Here is a 13336-nt window from a genome sequence, read left to right as displayed (position 1 = left end):
GTGATCGTGATTCTTATTTTTCTGTCCTCCATAAAAGAACCCTGAACCACTCAATTATTTCCAGATATACACCATATTCTCTATATTGTCTAAGATAAACATCCAAATTCCCTGAGCCATTCTTCATTTGCTGCCTTCCTTATCACCAGTGCTACCACCACGCCCAAGATACCATCCAGCCACATCTGCATGCACACCTACCAAGATCTTTCTTCTTTGTATTCTCTACGTCCAGGACAGCCTCTCAACAGAACTGGTGCTCCACTCAATCAGTAAAGCGTGTCTCTTAAAAGGCAGCACCAAGAAGCAAGCACACTGCCCCTGACCACTGTTTTTCAAACCATGGGACACAATCCATTTTGAAATGCCCTCGCTACCTGCCAGGCATGTGAGTAAGAACTGATTCATGAAATTTCTCTGAAATTATGAGTCATGATTTTAAATGTTTTTGTTACTATACAACCCTGGTCAAAAAACTTTCAAAACTACTGCTCCAGACCACTTTTCAACTGCTTGCTCATCCCCATAAGTACATCATGCTTTCTATTAACTGATCTAGCATTCAACAGAAAAGCTGTCCTGTACTACCCCAGAAAGTATTTCTGGTATGGCTTGTTAGCGGAGCAGAATGGCTTCCACACATACACACTTTTATGACCCTGATCAGTTTTTCATTCACCAGGCAGGGGCTGTACCTCAGTAGCCCTAGGTCAAATTCAGCTCCGCATCTTTTATTCTGTTGGGTCTTTTTAGAATTTTATTTTATAAATAAATGTGAACGCCTTTAAGTAGGGCACACATGCTCCAGAATGGCACAGATCCCTCATCTGTATTATATTACACCACTACCGTTCCATAGTTGTCTGGCTGGCTTGAAATTGGAGTTGGCAACATGACAGAGAAATGGTAGAAATAACCTGTCAAATAACTAAAGACAGGAAATGTGTATAACTGCCTACCACTGTACTGACCAAAGGCCTCACAGTAAATAATACCTGGGAGTGTCTGCTGCCCAGACACCAAGGCGAGTAGCTCCTCCTGCTCACCCATGAGCCTCTGCAGCTGCTCAAGCTGCCGCTTCTTCAGCTGCTCCTGCTTCTTCTGTTGCTCTTCTTTCAGCTTTTTAGACATACAATTGACTTGATTAAAATGACTATTTCTTTATGGACCTCTGCTCCTTAACATTAATCTTAATCCCTCCAAGCTCGCTTCTCGTATCTTCTCTAATAAAGAGTTCCAAAGAGGGATCCCTAAGTAACTTAATCTGCCACCAAAACTCTGAACTCTCAACTAAGAAAGACAAAAAAAAAAAAAAATCACATGAATCCTTTGATTCTTAAAGTAGGATCTGTATCAGTCCATTTATAATCAACTAACATTTGATCATTCATTTCTAAATCAGTTTTTACAAAATGAGGTAGGAAGATACTGTTATTTTAAGTGCTGTATTTGTATCTTATGTATTAATCATGTTTTAATGTTTCACCTCAAACAAAAGGCAAAGTATGATATTATGAGTAAAAGATAAACAAAGACCTGGAACAGATGACTTTTCATTGTAAACAGAAACCTGCAATAACTGTGCAATCATACACATACATATCAAGTCAAACCCCGTTTTACCTGTTCAAGCTTTTTAACAAGTGGGTCTTTATAAGGCACTTCTTTGAATTCACTTAAAAGATCTGCAATAAACTCATTTTTGCTATCTTCCCATTGTCCAGGAGCATCCTGACGTGCCACTATCTGTGGCCCCTCTTTAGTTAAAGGAAAGACTCTCTGTGGTTCAGATTTATCTGACTGTAACTTGAACGGGCTGTTAGGCTCCAATTTCTGTTCTTCATGAAGTGAATCTTCTTCCCTTATAAAGCTGAAACTATTTGAAAATTGTGTGGCTTTAACAGGAAAGCTGGTAGAAAAGTTCACATTTGCTGGCTTCTCTTCCTCTGCTTCTAAAATAGGAAATCCACGATTTAATATGACCCCAGCCCGAGAAGGATTCGCCATCCACTGGGTTAAGAAGTTCTGCCCACTGTTTAACTCTGAAGAGGCTGGCATCAGAAACATTTTGGTCCAATGACAGTACTATATTTAAATAATGTAAAAGATGGAACAGTTATTAATTTCCAACACCTGCAGAAAGAAGACAGAAAACAAATAAGCTATTCTACCCAAACCTCAACCTAGCACAAAAATCTACTGAGTATTTCTTACATAAAAGACTTTAGCAAAGCAATCAAGGAATTAGTTACATATTTTTTTAAATGTCCTTAAAAAATCCACACTGAGGAGATCAAAAATCAAAGTTCCCTCTGATTCAATCAGTTATGGATCAATTTACACAAGTGATGATCAATCAAAAGACCTAAAACTAAGGAAGCAGGATTCCCTGGTGGTGCAGTGGTAAAGAATCTGCCTTTGCAAGAGACTTGGGTACAATCCCTGGAAGATCCCCTGGAGAAGGAAATGGCAACCCACTCCAGTATTTGCCTGGGAAATTCCATGGACAGAGAAGCCAGAGTCCATGGAGCCACAAAGAGTCAGACACGATGAGCACAACACAACAACAACAAAAACCTAAGGGAGTTAAAGCTCGTCTAAGTTATTTGATTACCAAAAGAAAAACAAGTCACTATCTATATCCACTACTACCCACTTTAACCACTTTCAATGATTATGACTGTAGTCCAATACTGCTTCTTCACCCAACCAGGAAAGCAGTGTTCCTCCTAGTTCCAGAACAAGTCACCACCACCCCAAGGCTTTATCTGCCACCATCTCATCTCCTGTTGTCCCTTCCTCCTCTTCCTAAAACTCCCTGAGGCAATCTCTTATCTGTATCCCTAGAGGTCTCTGACATCACTACTTTGGCATTCCTCTCATTATTAGTGGCATTTTGTTTTTGTGTTCATAATCTACCCTACACTGTTGGTGGGAATGTAAATTGCTGCAGCAACTATGGAGAATAGAATGGAGGTTCCTTACAGAAACTAACAAAAGCGTTACCACATGATCCAGCAATCCTACTCCTGGGCATATATTCAGAGAAAACTAGTTCGAAAAGATACATGCACCCCAATGTTCACAGCAGCACCATTCACAACAGCCAAGACATGGAAGCAACTTAAATGTCCATTGACACATGAATGGATACAGATGTGGTCTATATATACAATTGAATATTACTCAGTCATAAAAAAAGAATGGAATAATGCCGTTTGCAGCAACATAGATGGATTCAGAGTAAATGGTATCATTTATATCTGAACATTAAAAAATGATACCAATGAACTTACTTACAAAACAGAAACAGACAGACATAGAAAACACTTATGATTACCAAAGCAGATGGGGAGAGAATAAATTAGTTTAGGTTTAATGGAACTAAAGAGCCTCTTGAAAGTGAAAGAGGAGTGAAAAAGTTGGCTTAAAGCTCAACATTCAGAAAGCTAAGATCATGGCATCTGGTCCCATCACTTCACAGCAAATAGATGGGGAAACAGTGGAAACAGTGACAGACTTTATTTGGGGGGGGCTCCAAAATCACTGCAGATGGTGACTGCAGCCATGAAACTGAAAGACGCTTGCTCCTTGGAAGAAAAGTTATGACCAACCTAGACAGCATAAAAGCAAAGACACTACTTTGCCAACAAAGGTCAGTCAGTTCAGTTGCTCAGTCATGCCCGACTCTTGCGACCCCATGAATTGCAGCACGCCAGGCCTCCCTGTCCATCACAAACTCCCGGAGTTTATTCAAACTCATGCCCATCGAGTCAGTGATGCCATCCAGCCATCTCATCCTCTGTCATCCCCTTCTCCTCCTGCCCCCAATCCCTCCAAGCATCAAGGTCTTTTCCAATGAGTCAACTCTTCGCATGAGGTGGCCAAAGTATTGGAGTTTCAGCTTCAGCATCAGTCCTTCCAATGAAAACCCAGGACAGATCTCCTTCAAGATGGACTGGTTGGATCTCCTTGCAGTCCAAGGGACTCTCAAGAGCCTTCTCCAACACCACAGTTCAAAAGCATCAATTTTTCGGCGCTCAGCTTTCTTCACAGTCCAGCTCTCACATCCATTCATGACCACCGGAAAAACCATAGCCTTGACCAGACAGACCTTTGTTGGCAAAGTAATGTCTCTGCTTTTTAATATGCTACCTAGGTTGTTCATAACTTTCCTTCCAAGGAGTAAGCATCTTTTAATTTCATGGCTGCAGTCACCATCTGCAGTGATTTTGGAGCCCAAAAAAATAAAAGTCTGACACTGTTTCCACTGTCTCCCCATCTATTTCCCATGAGGTGATGGGACCAGATGCCATGGTCTTAGTTTTCTGAATGCTGAGCGCCAACAAAGGTACGTCTAGTCAAACTGTGGCATTGGAGAGACTCTTGAGAGTCCCTTGGACAGCAAAGAGATCCAACAGGTCCATTCCTAGAGGAAATCAGTCCTGAATATTCACTGGAAGGACTGGTGCTAGAGCTGAAACTCCAATACTTTGGCCAACTGACTCATCTGAAAAGACCCCGATGCTGGGAAAGATTGAAGGTGGGAGGAGAAGGGGATGAGATGGTTAGATGGCCTCATTGACTCAATGGACATGAGTTTGAGTATACTCTGGGAGTTGGTGATGGACAAGGAGGCCTGGCGTGCTGCAGTCCATGGGGTCACAAAGAGTCGGACACGACTGAGCGACTGAACTGAACTGAGGATTAACAGAAACACACGACTACATATAAAACAGGTAAACAAGGATCTACAGTATAGCACAGGGAACTACACTATCTTGTAATAACCTAGAAAGGAAAACAACCTGAAAAAGAATATGTATGTATAAATAACTGAATCACTTTTCTATTCACTTGAAACACAACACTGTAAATTAACTATACTCAAATTTCATTAAAAAAAAAAGTAGAAAATGTTCCTCCCAGACTGACAAGTGCATTTTCCCTCCGAGACTTGTCTAGATGCACTGACAAGGGGCATCACATCACCATTGTGATGCAGTACTCAGATGTCTGCATCTGAAACAGAACAGGGCCCCGTGGTCCTTGCCCCGCAGTCCTCAGTTTGCCTTTTCTCTGTGGAAAAACTTCGGCCAAAGAATAAGTTCAATCAGAGAAGCAAGGAAAAGCAGAAGCAAAGAAAAGCGAACAGGACAAAACAGTAACAACTTAAGTCATTAAGCAAAATCAAGGCCTTGTAGTTCCTTGTCATGGGATAGTGATAATATTGCATATTGCGAGCCACTCGGGTGAGCTGTCTTAGAGAGACTAAAAAACTCCCACCAGGTGGAAGAAGTTAACTCCATGATGACCAACCAGACACTAGCCATGACACAGCTGCTACAATTCTGAGACCTGGCCTTGACAAAATGTGAACAAACTGACTCTGAAACTGAAGATTAACTGTACTTAAAACAATCAAGATGACTCCAATCAGAGGACCGTCATGACGGATTTCAAGATGTCTGTCAGAACTGACTGTGCTGTTTCTCCACCTAGGTGCCTCCATCCAACTAATGGAAGCGGGTGGGGAAAGTCCTGTCTTTCCACAAAACTTGCCTCTTTATTGGCTTTGAGCAGTGAGCAGGTGGACCCCACTTTGGGTAATACATCTTTCCTCCACCTATAAAAGAAACTGCTTTTCACTGCTTCATTTCAATTTCATTACTATGATCCTGAAAGTATATTTACTGTCAGCATGATGCATAGAAATCCTGTTTTTTCCCCATAACCTGTTATTTATTACTGATACTAAGGCCTTGGTAAAGGGAGCATACTCAGTAAAATGCCTAGAAGGATTATCAGCATGTGAACTTGGATTTTCCTATTATCAAAATCTGTTTGAAACAAACGGACAGCCTTAATACCACCAAAAACTGCCACACAAGCATTCTTTAAAGCACCGGGGGAGGAGTTAAATTATCTGCAACGCGAGGCAGAAAATGTAGATGCAAACAATTCAAACCCACCCTCAGGTCTTGAAAACCAACTGATTACTTAGGGAGGTGAATTTCCGGTCTCCCAAAGAACACGTCATTGAAACCCACCGACCCACAGCAAATCTTTCAAACCCACAGCTTTGAATAACCTCGGAAAAGGGCACCCCGCACCGCCCCTCCGCGCCGACTGGCGCGCCCCCAACGGGCCGAGCCGGTCCCTCCGCGCGCCGCCGGCCCGCTCGGATTCAGGACGGCAAACTAACCAGCTCCTTAAGTTCCTCCCCACAAGAAGTCCAGCTCACAGGCCCGCGCCCCTCAGGCCTCTCAAGCCAGAGCCGGAGAAGGTGCTACTGCACTTACAAACCACCCGCCACTGCCGCCGCCGCTCCGCCCGCGGACCCAAAGGTTCCTGGACAGTGTAGTTCCTTCGGCCCCTCTGCGCTTGCGCGAGCGCGCCGTCGGACACAAGCAAACTACAACTCCCAGAGAAGCCCGGAAGACACCCGTTAGTGGGCGCTCGCGGCCAGGCACCTTCCGCCCGGGTGTGGGTTCGGGGCCGGAGTAGTGGGCGGCTAAGCAGCGGGGAGATGGCTGCCGCAGAGCACTTCCGGGTCCGATCGCCGCCCCACCCACCTTGGCCTTTGAAAACGTCGCTGGCGCTCTCGCGAGAAGTGAGTCTTTTCGTCCCTGGAAACACGCGTCTGTGGGTGATCTGATCGGTGGAGGATCAAATCTTGCCAAAAAAGCCAAGATTTCTTTGGTTTTTGTTGTCTTTGCCAGGCGGGACCGAGTAAAGGAAGGGAGGGCAGTCGGCCACACTATTTCATGGCAAAGACAACCTTGTGATGAATTCACTGCTTGTCTTTATCGCTTGTCTTTGCTGCTTAATGCGTAATTGGCCGTGTGCGCAGGAAGTGTTGAAACTATGTTATTTTGAACACTGGCGTGCAAAGATCGAAAAAAAATTTTTTTTTGTTAATTGCCATCGCAGAGTGCTGCGTAGAAGCGGACTCAACAATGCAAGGTAGCATTGTGTACACAACTTGGGCTTTGTGCCTGTTTATAAACATTTAAAGAAATCAAACGAAGTGCCATTTGTAACAACCGATATAAGAAACAAACTAGCGCCTACTGCTGGCCCTGCACGACACTACAGGGCAGTAATGGAGAGACAGTTGTTGGGGCAAGGAATGATAACTGTATTCCAAAAGCCAGAAAACAGAAAATGGTGTACTTGGGCCCCTAAAGAACCATCTTGGCAGAGTTAGACTTCCGACTTTTTTTTGCACTAAAAGCCTCCAGAGGCAGGGCAGAGTGGTAAAGTCACCTACTCCTGGTTCTCCTCAGCGTCTGGAGGAGATGTGTTAATTTCTTCCTTAATGCAGTCATTCAGGGGTGGGCCTGGTCAGGATGTTTCTAGTCAGGGAGCTTGAAATGGGGGAAAACAAATATTCTGGTACAAGTTCTACAAAAACAAAGGTACTTTAGCTAAACAAAGGTATTTTTTCTTAATACCAATTACCTGGAAGGCAGTGTTCCCAGAGATGAGTCATTATGTATAATTTAAGCTGGCAGGCAGAGGAACCAGAGATCAAATTGCTAACATCTGTTGGATCATAGAAAAAGCAAGAGCGTTCCAGAAAAACATCTGCTTTATTGACTACACCAAAGCCTTTGTGTGGATCACAGCAAACTGTGGAAAATTCTTCAAGAGATGGGAATACCAGACTGACCACCTTACCTGCCTCCTGAGAAACTGCTATGCAGATCAAGAAGCAACGGTTAGAACAGGACATTGAACAATGGACTGGTTCCAAATTGGGGAGTATGTCAAGGCTGTATGCAGAGTACATCATGGGAAATGCTGGGCTGGATGAAGCACAAGCCAGAATCAAGATTGCCGGTAGAAATACCAATAACCTTAGATGTGCAGATGCAGAGATCTGCAGATAATAACCTTTATGGCAGAAAGTGAAGAGGAACTGAAGACCCTCTTGATGAAAGTGAAAGAGAGTGAAAAATCTGGTTTGTAACTCAACGTTCAAAAAACTAAGATCATGGCATCCAGCCCCATCACTTCATGGCAAATAGATGGGGAAACAATGGAAACAGTGACAGACTTTATTTTCTTGGGCTCCAAAATCACTGCAGATAGCGACTGCAGCCCTGAAATTAAAAGATGCTTGCTCTTTGGAAGAAAAATTATGACCAACGTAGACAGCATATTCAAAAGCAGAGATATTACTTTGCCAACAAAGGTACATCTAGTTAGAGCTATGGTTTTTGCCAGTAGTAATGTATGGATGTGAGAGTTGGCCCATAAAGAAAGCTGAGCACCAAAGAATTGATGCTTTTGAACTGTGGGGTTGGAGAAGACTCTCGAGAGTCCCTTGGATTGCAAGGAGATTCAACCAGTCCATCCTAAAGGGAATCAGTCATGTATATTCATTGGAAGGACTCACGCTGAAGCTGAAACTCCAGTACTTTGGCCAAGTGATGTGAAGAACTGACTCATTGGAAAAGACCCTGATGCTGGGAAAGAAAAGGTAGGAGGAGAAGGGGACAAGAGGATGAGATGGTTGGATGGCTTCACTGACTTGATGGACATGAGTTTGAGCAAGCTCCAGGAGTTGGTGATGGACAGGGAAGCCTGGCATGCTGCAGTCCTTGAGGTTGCTTGGAGTCAGACACAACTGAGCGACTGAACTGACTGAAGCTGGTAGGCAACATCTTTTTAGTGATTAACTTGTAATAGAATATGAAAAGGTTCTTTCCTATTACACTGCTGCTGCTGCTGCTAAGTCACTTCAGTCGTGTCCAACTCTGTGCGACCCCATCCCTGGGATTCTCCAGGCAAGAACACTGGAGTGGGTTGCCATTTCCTTCTCCAATGCATAAAAGTGAAAAGTGAAAGTGAAGTTGCTCAGTGGTGTCCCACTCTTCAGGACCCCATGGACTGCAGCCTACCAGGCTCCTCCATCCATGGGATTTGCCAGGCAAGAGTACTGGAGTGGGGTGCCATTGCCTTCTCCGTCCTATTACACTACCACTGAGTTAGTTTTAAAAAATAGGGACTTCCCTGGTGATCCGATGGCTAAGACTCCATGCTCCTAACTGAGGGGACCCAGATCGATCCCTGGTCAGGGAACTAGATCCCACATGTCACAACTAAAAGAATCCACGTGCTGCAACCAAGACCTGGTGCAGCTAAATAAATAAATACATGTATTTGTTAAAAGATTACTTTAAAGACAATTTTGTAAAAATTGGGCTTCCCAAAAGTGTTTTGCTAGCTACTTCAAAAATAGTCCTTCTTCCTGAAATCATGGTTTTCTTTTTTTTTCTTTTCTTAATTATGGATGAGAAGTCAAAGCCCAAGATGTCCAAAGTCACACAGCTAGATGCCACACAAGGAACCAAATGCTCATCCTCATTTATTACAGTCCTTTGGCTTGAAAGCTTGCCCAACTCTTATTTTTTTTCAAGGGTATGTCTTTTCAAAATAGTTACAATATTTCCTACTTTTTTTGCCTATATTTTATTCTTCTAATTCAGTCTAAGTATCACATTGGTTATTGGTTGAATAAATTAGTCTTTTACTACATTCAAGTCGTAACTGACTTTTAAATCAATGTTATATAAATGTTCACCTGTAGCCCAGGTAATTTTCAAAACAGCCCACTAAGCTTAAAGGTTCTTAAAATCCATTACAAGGTGGAAGGGGGGTTTCTGAGTAGAGGCTCTGCGTGCTGCAATGCCCGCTACCCGGCTCTGAGGCAGCGCAAATCCTGGCTAGCACCTGCTTATTCCTGGTGGTCCGCCCCGGCCGAGTCCCGCATGGAGATGGCAGACGACCCTGGAGACGAGTGGTGGGAGAACCAGCAGGCAGGAGCAGGCAGGAGCAGCCAGCAGCCCAGGGCATCAGATGGTGAAGGAGGAGGAGACACAGAAATCACGCAGCAGGAGACAGCTCCAGGTCCTGCCCTGTCCAAGAAAACCAAACCGCCTAAAGAATGTTTCTTGGTACAACTGAAGGAAACAAATGAAGATGCAGCCAAGACCAGGAGGAGGAAAAAGAAGAAAATTACTGATATTCTTGCAAAATCAGAGCCAAAACCAGGGACACCTGAAGACCTACAGAAGCTGATGAAGGACTATTAGAGCAGCAGTCCCTCCGTGATTGAATTAGAAGAACTAACCCTACCAGACTCCTGCTTCCTCAAGGCCAATGATTTAACTCACAGTCTTTCATCATATCTAAAAGAAGTCTGCCCCAAATGGGTGAAACTTCGGAAAAACCACAGGGAGAAGAAATCAGTCCTGATGCTGATTATCTGTGGCTCTGCCATCCGAGCTCTGGAGTTCATTAGGTCAATGACTGCATTCAGAGGAAACAGCAAAGTTATGAAATTATTTGCAAAACACATGAAGGTCCAGGAGCAGGTAAAATTGCTGGAGAAACGTGTAGTACACCTGGGTGTAGGAACTCCAGGGAGGATTAAAGAACTCATTAAACAAGGTGGCCTTCATTTGAACCCCTTAAAGTTTCTGATTTTTGACTGGAACTGGAGAGATCAGAATGATGGACATTCCCGAGATAAGAAAGGAAGTTTTTGAACTTCTGGAAATAGGAATCCTCAGTCTGTGCAAGACAGAATCTTTGAAGCTAGGCCTTTTCTAAATCTGGATCCTAATGAAAAGTCCTGTTTTCCTGCTGGGATTTGTATGGCTCTGGCCCATTGCAAGCACCTGGTAAATACCAGCTATTGTTTATTAAGTTGACTGTATCACCAGATGGATCACTATGAATCTTAGGTGGGGATTCTTTTACAAAATGAATGTGTCCTTTGCCAAATCCCTTGTGTAATAAAGCATCACTGGCTTGTGTGTGAAAAGAAAAAAAAAGGTGGGAGAGGGGAGGAACTGCCAGACAATGAAAAATATTGCATCTTCAAATTTTGCTGTAGAGAAAAGTCAGACTAAAAGCTCCCACAAGGGATTTTAGCCACAAATTACCCACTCTGATACAATCTTTTATGTCATCACTGGAGGCAGGAGGGCACTGTAATATAATGGCTAATGGCCCATGCTTTGGAGTCAGGCAGCCTGGGATCAGAGGAGTTCTGTTCTCAGAAACTGTTCTCATCTGCAAAATGGGGATGATAATAACATACTTGGCCTTCCCAACTGTGGTTCCACATCTGTGGAAAAACAGCGGGGAAAAAAATTACACAAATTTCCAGAGAGCAAAACTTGAATTTGTTGTGCACCAACAATTATTTACTTACATGGACAGGAGCCTGGCGGGCTACGGCCCATGAGGTCACAAAGAGTCAGACAACTGAGCAACTAACAGTAGGCCTGAACATTACAATTATAGAATTTACATAGTATTTACATGTATTAGCTATTATAAGTAATCTAGAGGTGATTTCAAGTATAGGGAGGATCTAAGTAGGTTACATGCAAACACTATACATTTTATATGAGGGACTTGAGAATTCAGGGATTCTGGTATCCATGGGAGTCTTGGAACTAGTCCCCCATGCAAACCGGGACACAACTGTTGTCTGCTTCATGAAATTATCAAGAATGTTAGATCAAAAGACTATGTCTAGGGAGTTCCCTAGTGGTCCAGTGGTTGGTTAAGAATTTGCCTTCTAATGCAGGGGATGTGGGCTCAATCCCTGTCAGGAAACTAAGATCTCACATACATAGGCCCTTAGGGCCTTAACTAGAGAGAAGCCTGTGTGCCAAGGAAGAGCCCTGCATGCCACAGCTATGACTGGACACAGCTGTACTTAAGTAGTAAAAAATACATATATTTATATATATGTAAAAGTATGATATTTACCATGTGGTAAAAATTTAGGAAATTTTTTCACTTTTTAAAAACCACCATACTGAAGTATGACTGACATACAAAAAGCTATATATAATACATATAACTTGATGAGTCTAGAGAAGTCCTCACCCAAGAAGCCATCATCACATCTATACCATAAATGAATCCATCAAGGCACTTTCAATTTTAAGACTTCCAACTGTTGATGAACTCAGTTTGTCTGCCAAAGTCCAGCTCGATAGGTCGTGTCAGATGGTTCTGCAAGATATAAAAACAATATGTAATTCTCAAGTCATTTGGTAAGAATACTCTTTTAATTGGGCATGAAAAATCTTCAGAGAGTTGAGGACTTTTCTTTGCTAACTATGATAGGAGTGACCGCTGTGTCCAGAAAGGACAGAATTTCAGGCCTGGCTGTGGGAGGCTTCCCATGCTGATGCTGCTGTCCAGGCTAGAACAGGTGACCCCAGCAGGAGATGGAGGGACCTGAGAGATGCAAGTACCCAGCCTCTAAGCAAAGGCAAGAAAAGCCACAGCCCACTTTACCTGTGGGAAGTAGAGTTCCTCACTCAGGTCCTTAGGCTCAGATTTCCAGAATGTTACCTCAATAAGAAAATTTTTAACAACTACGTTGGATGCAGACAGACATCTTTAAAAAAAAGAAAATCCTGTCATTTTAATATGGATAGAACTAGTGCTGGTGGGTTGGGCTTGCAGCAAAAGGTCATGGAAACCTATGAGTCTAAACAATGAAGGGATTATCACATGCACTACATTCTAGAATGTCTGAGCAATAATGTGGAGTAGATAATAAAGAGAATTCTAGCCTGAATCTGCTGGGATCACAGCAGAGCAATACAATGATAGTTAAGACTTTACTGTAATTATTGTCTGATGGTTCTTGACGCATTCTATGGGTTTTTATGCTTCAGATCAACTTGCAGCATTCTATGGGTTTTAAATGTTTTATTACACATTTTTAAAGCAGCACATTTACCCTTCAGAAATAAGATTACTGATTCCAGGGAGGGGAGATCAAGATGGCAGAGTAGGAGGACACAAAGTTCGCCTACCCTTACAAACACATCAAAAATACATCTACATGTGGAGCAATCCTCACTGAAGACAAATTGGAGACAGACAGCCTTGTAAAACCAAGCCTGTAAGAAAGATCCACACAGAATCAAATAGGAAGGGAAGAGAAGTAATTGGCTCAGGATCTGCACCCTGGAAGGGGACACAAAAGAGGAGAGAGGTGACACAGGCCTGAAGACCTTTCCTGGGGAAGGGGCGGTTTTAGCCACTATTGGGCACCCTAGTCCTGGTGTCTGACAGTGGGAAGACATACCCCCTTAGGTGGCATGAAAACCAGTGGAACTAATAGGAAGGCTATAAGAACCCTAGACTCCACCTGTGAGGGACACGCACAAGCCTGCTTACTCCAGAAATAAGAGGAAGCAGACCGACGCTGCCTGGGTTCTGCTGGTTTCCTAGGACCACCCCAGCACACAGCCCAGCACACACCCACAGCTCCATGTTAGGGTAAAGG

General features: G+C 43.3%; 1 protein-coding gene and 1 pseudogene across 6 annotated transcripts in view; one reads left to right on the top strand and one right to left on the bottom strand.

Annotated features, from left to right (window-relative positions):
- Positions 1-6536, bottom strand: part of CENPJ (centromere protein J) — a 37451-nt gene extending 30915 nt beyond the window's left edge. For 2 of the 6 annotated variants that reach the window (XR_006338788.1, XM_043891547.1), the window contains exons 1-3: positions 6206-6536; positions 1624-2133; positions 996-1119 (exon numbers count right to left, since the gene is read on the bottom strand). Coding sequence is in view for 5 of the 6 variants with exons in the window: in XM_043891547.1 (XP_043747482.1) it covers positions 996-1119; positions 1624-2067 (568 nt within the window). In the remaining variant the exon portion in view is untranslated. Of the gene's footprint in view, positions 1-995; positions 1120-1623; positions 2134-4114; positions 4151-6205 lie in introns of those variants that run through there. The other 4 variants (XM_043891543.1, XM_043891546.1, XM_043891544.1 and 1 more) reach the window with 3 other exon arrangements.
- A 2680-nt stretch (positions 6537-9216) lies between these two features.
- Positions 9217-10837, top strand: LOC122686472 (annotated as a pseudogene).
- Positions 10838-13336: the final 2499 nt, after the last annotated feature.

This window comes from Cervus elaphus, chromosome 30 (assembly GCF_910594005.1).
Source record: "Cervus elaphus chromosome 30, mCerEla1.1, whole genome shotgun sequence".
Lineage (NCBI taxonomy): Eukaryota > Metazoa > Chordata > Mammalia > Artiodactyla > Cervidae > Cervus > Cervus elaphus.
This window is presented reverse-complemented; position numbering and strand designations above follow the sequence as displayed.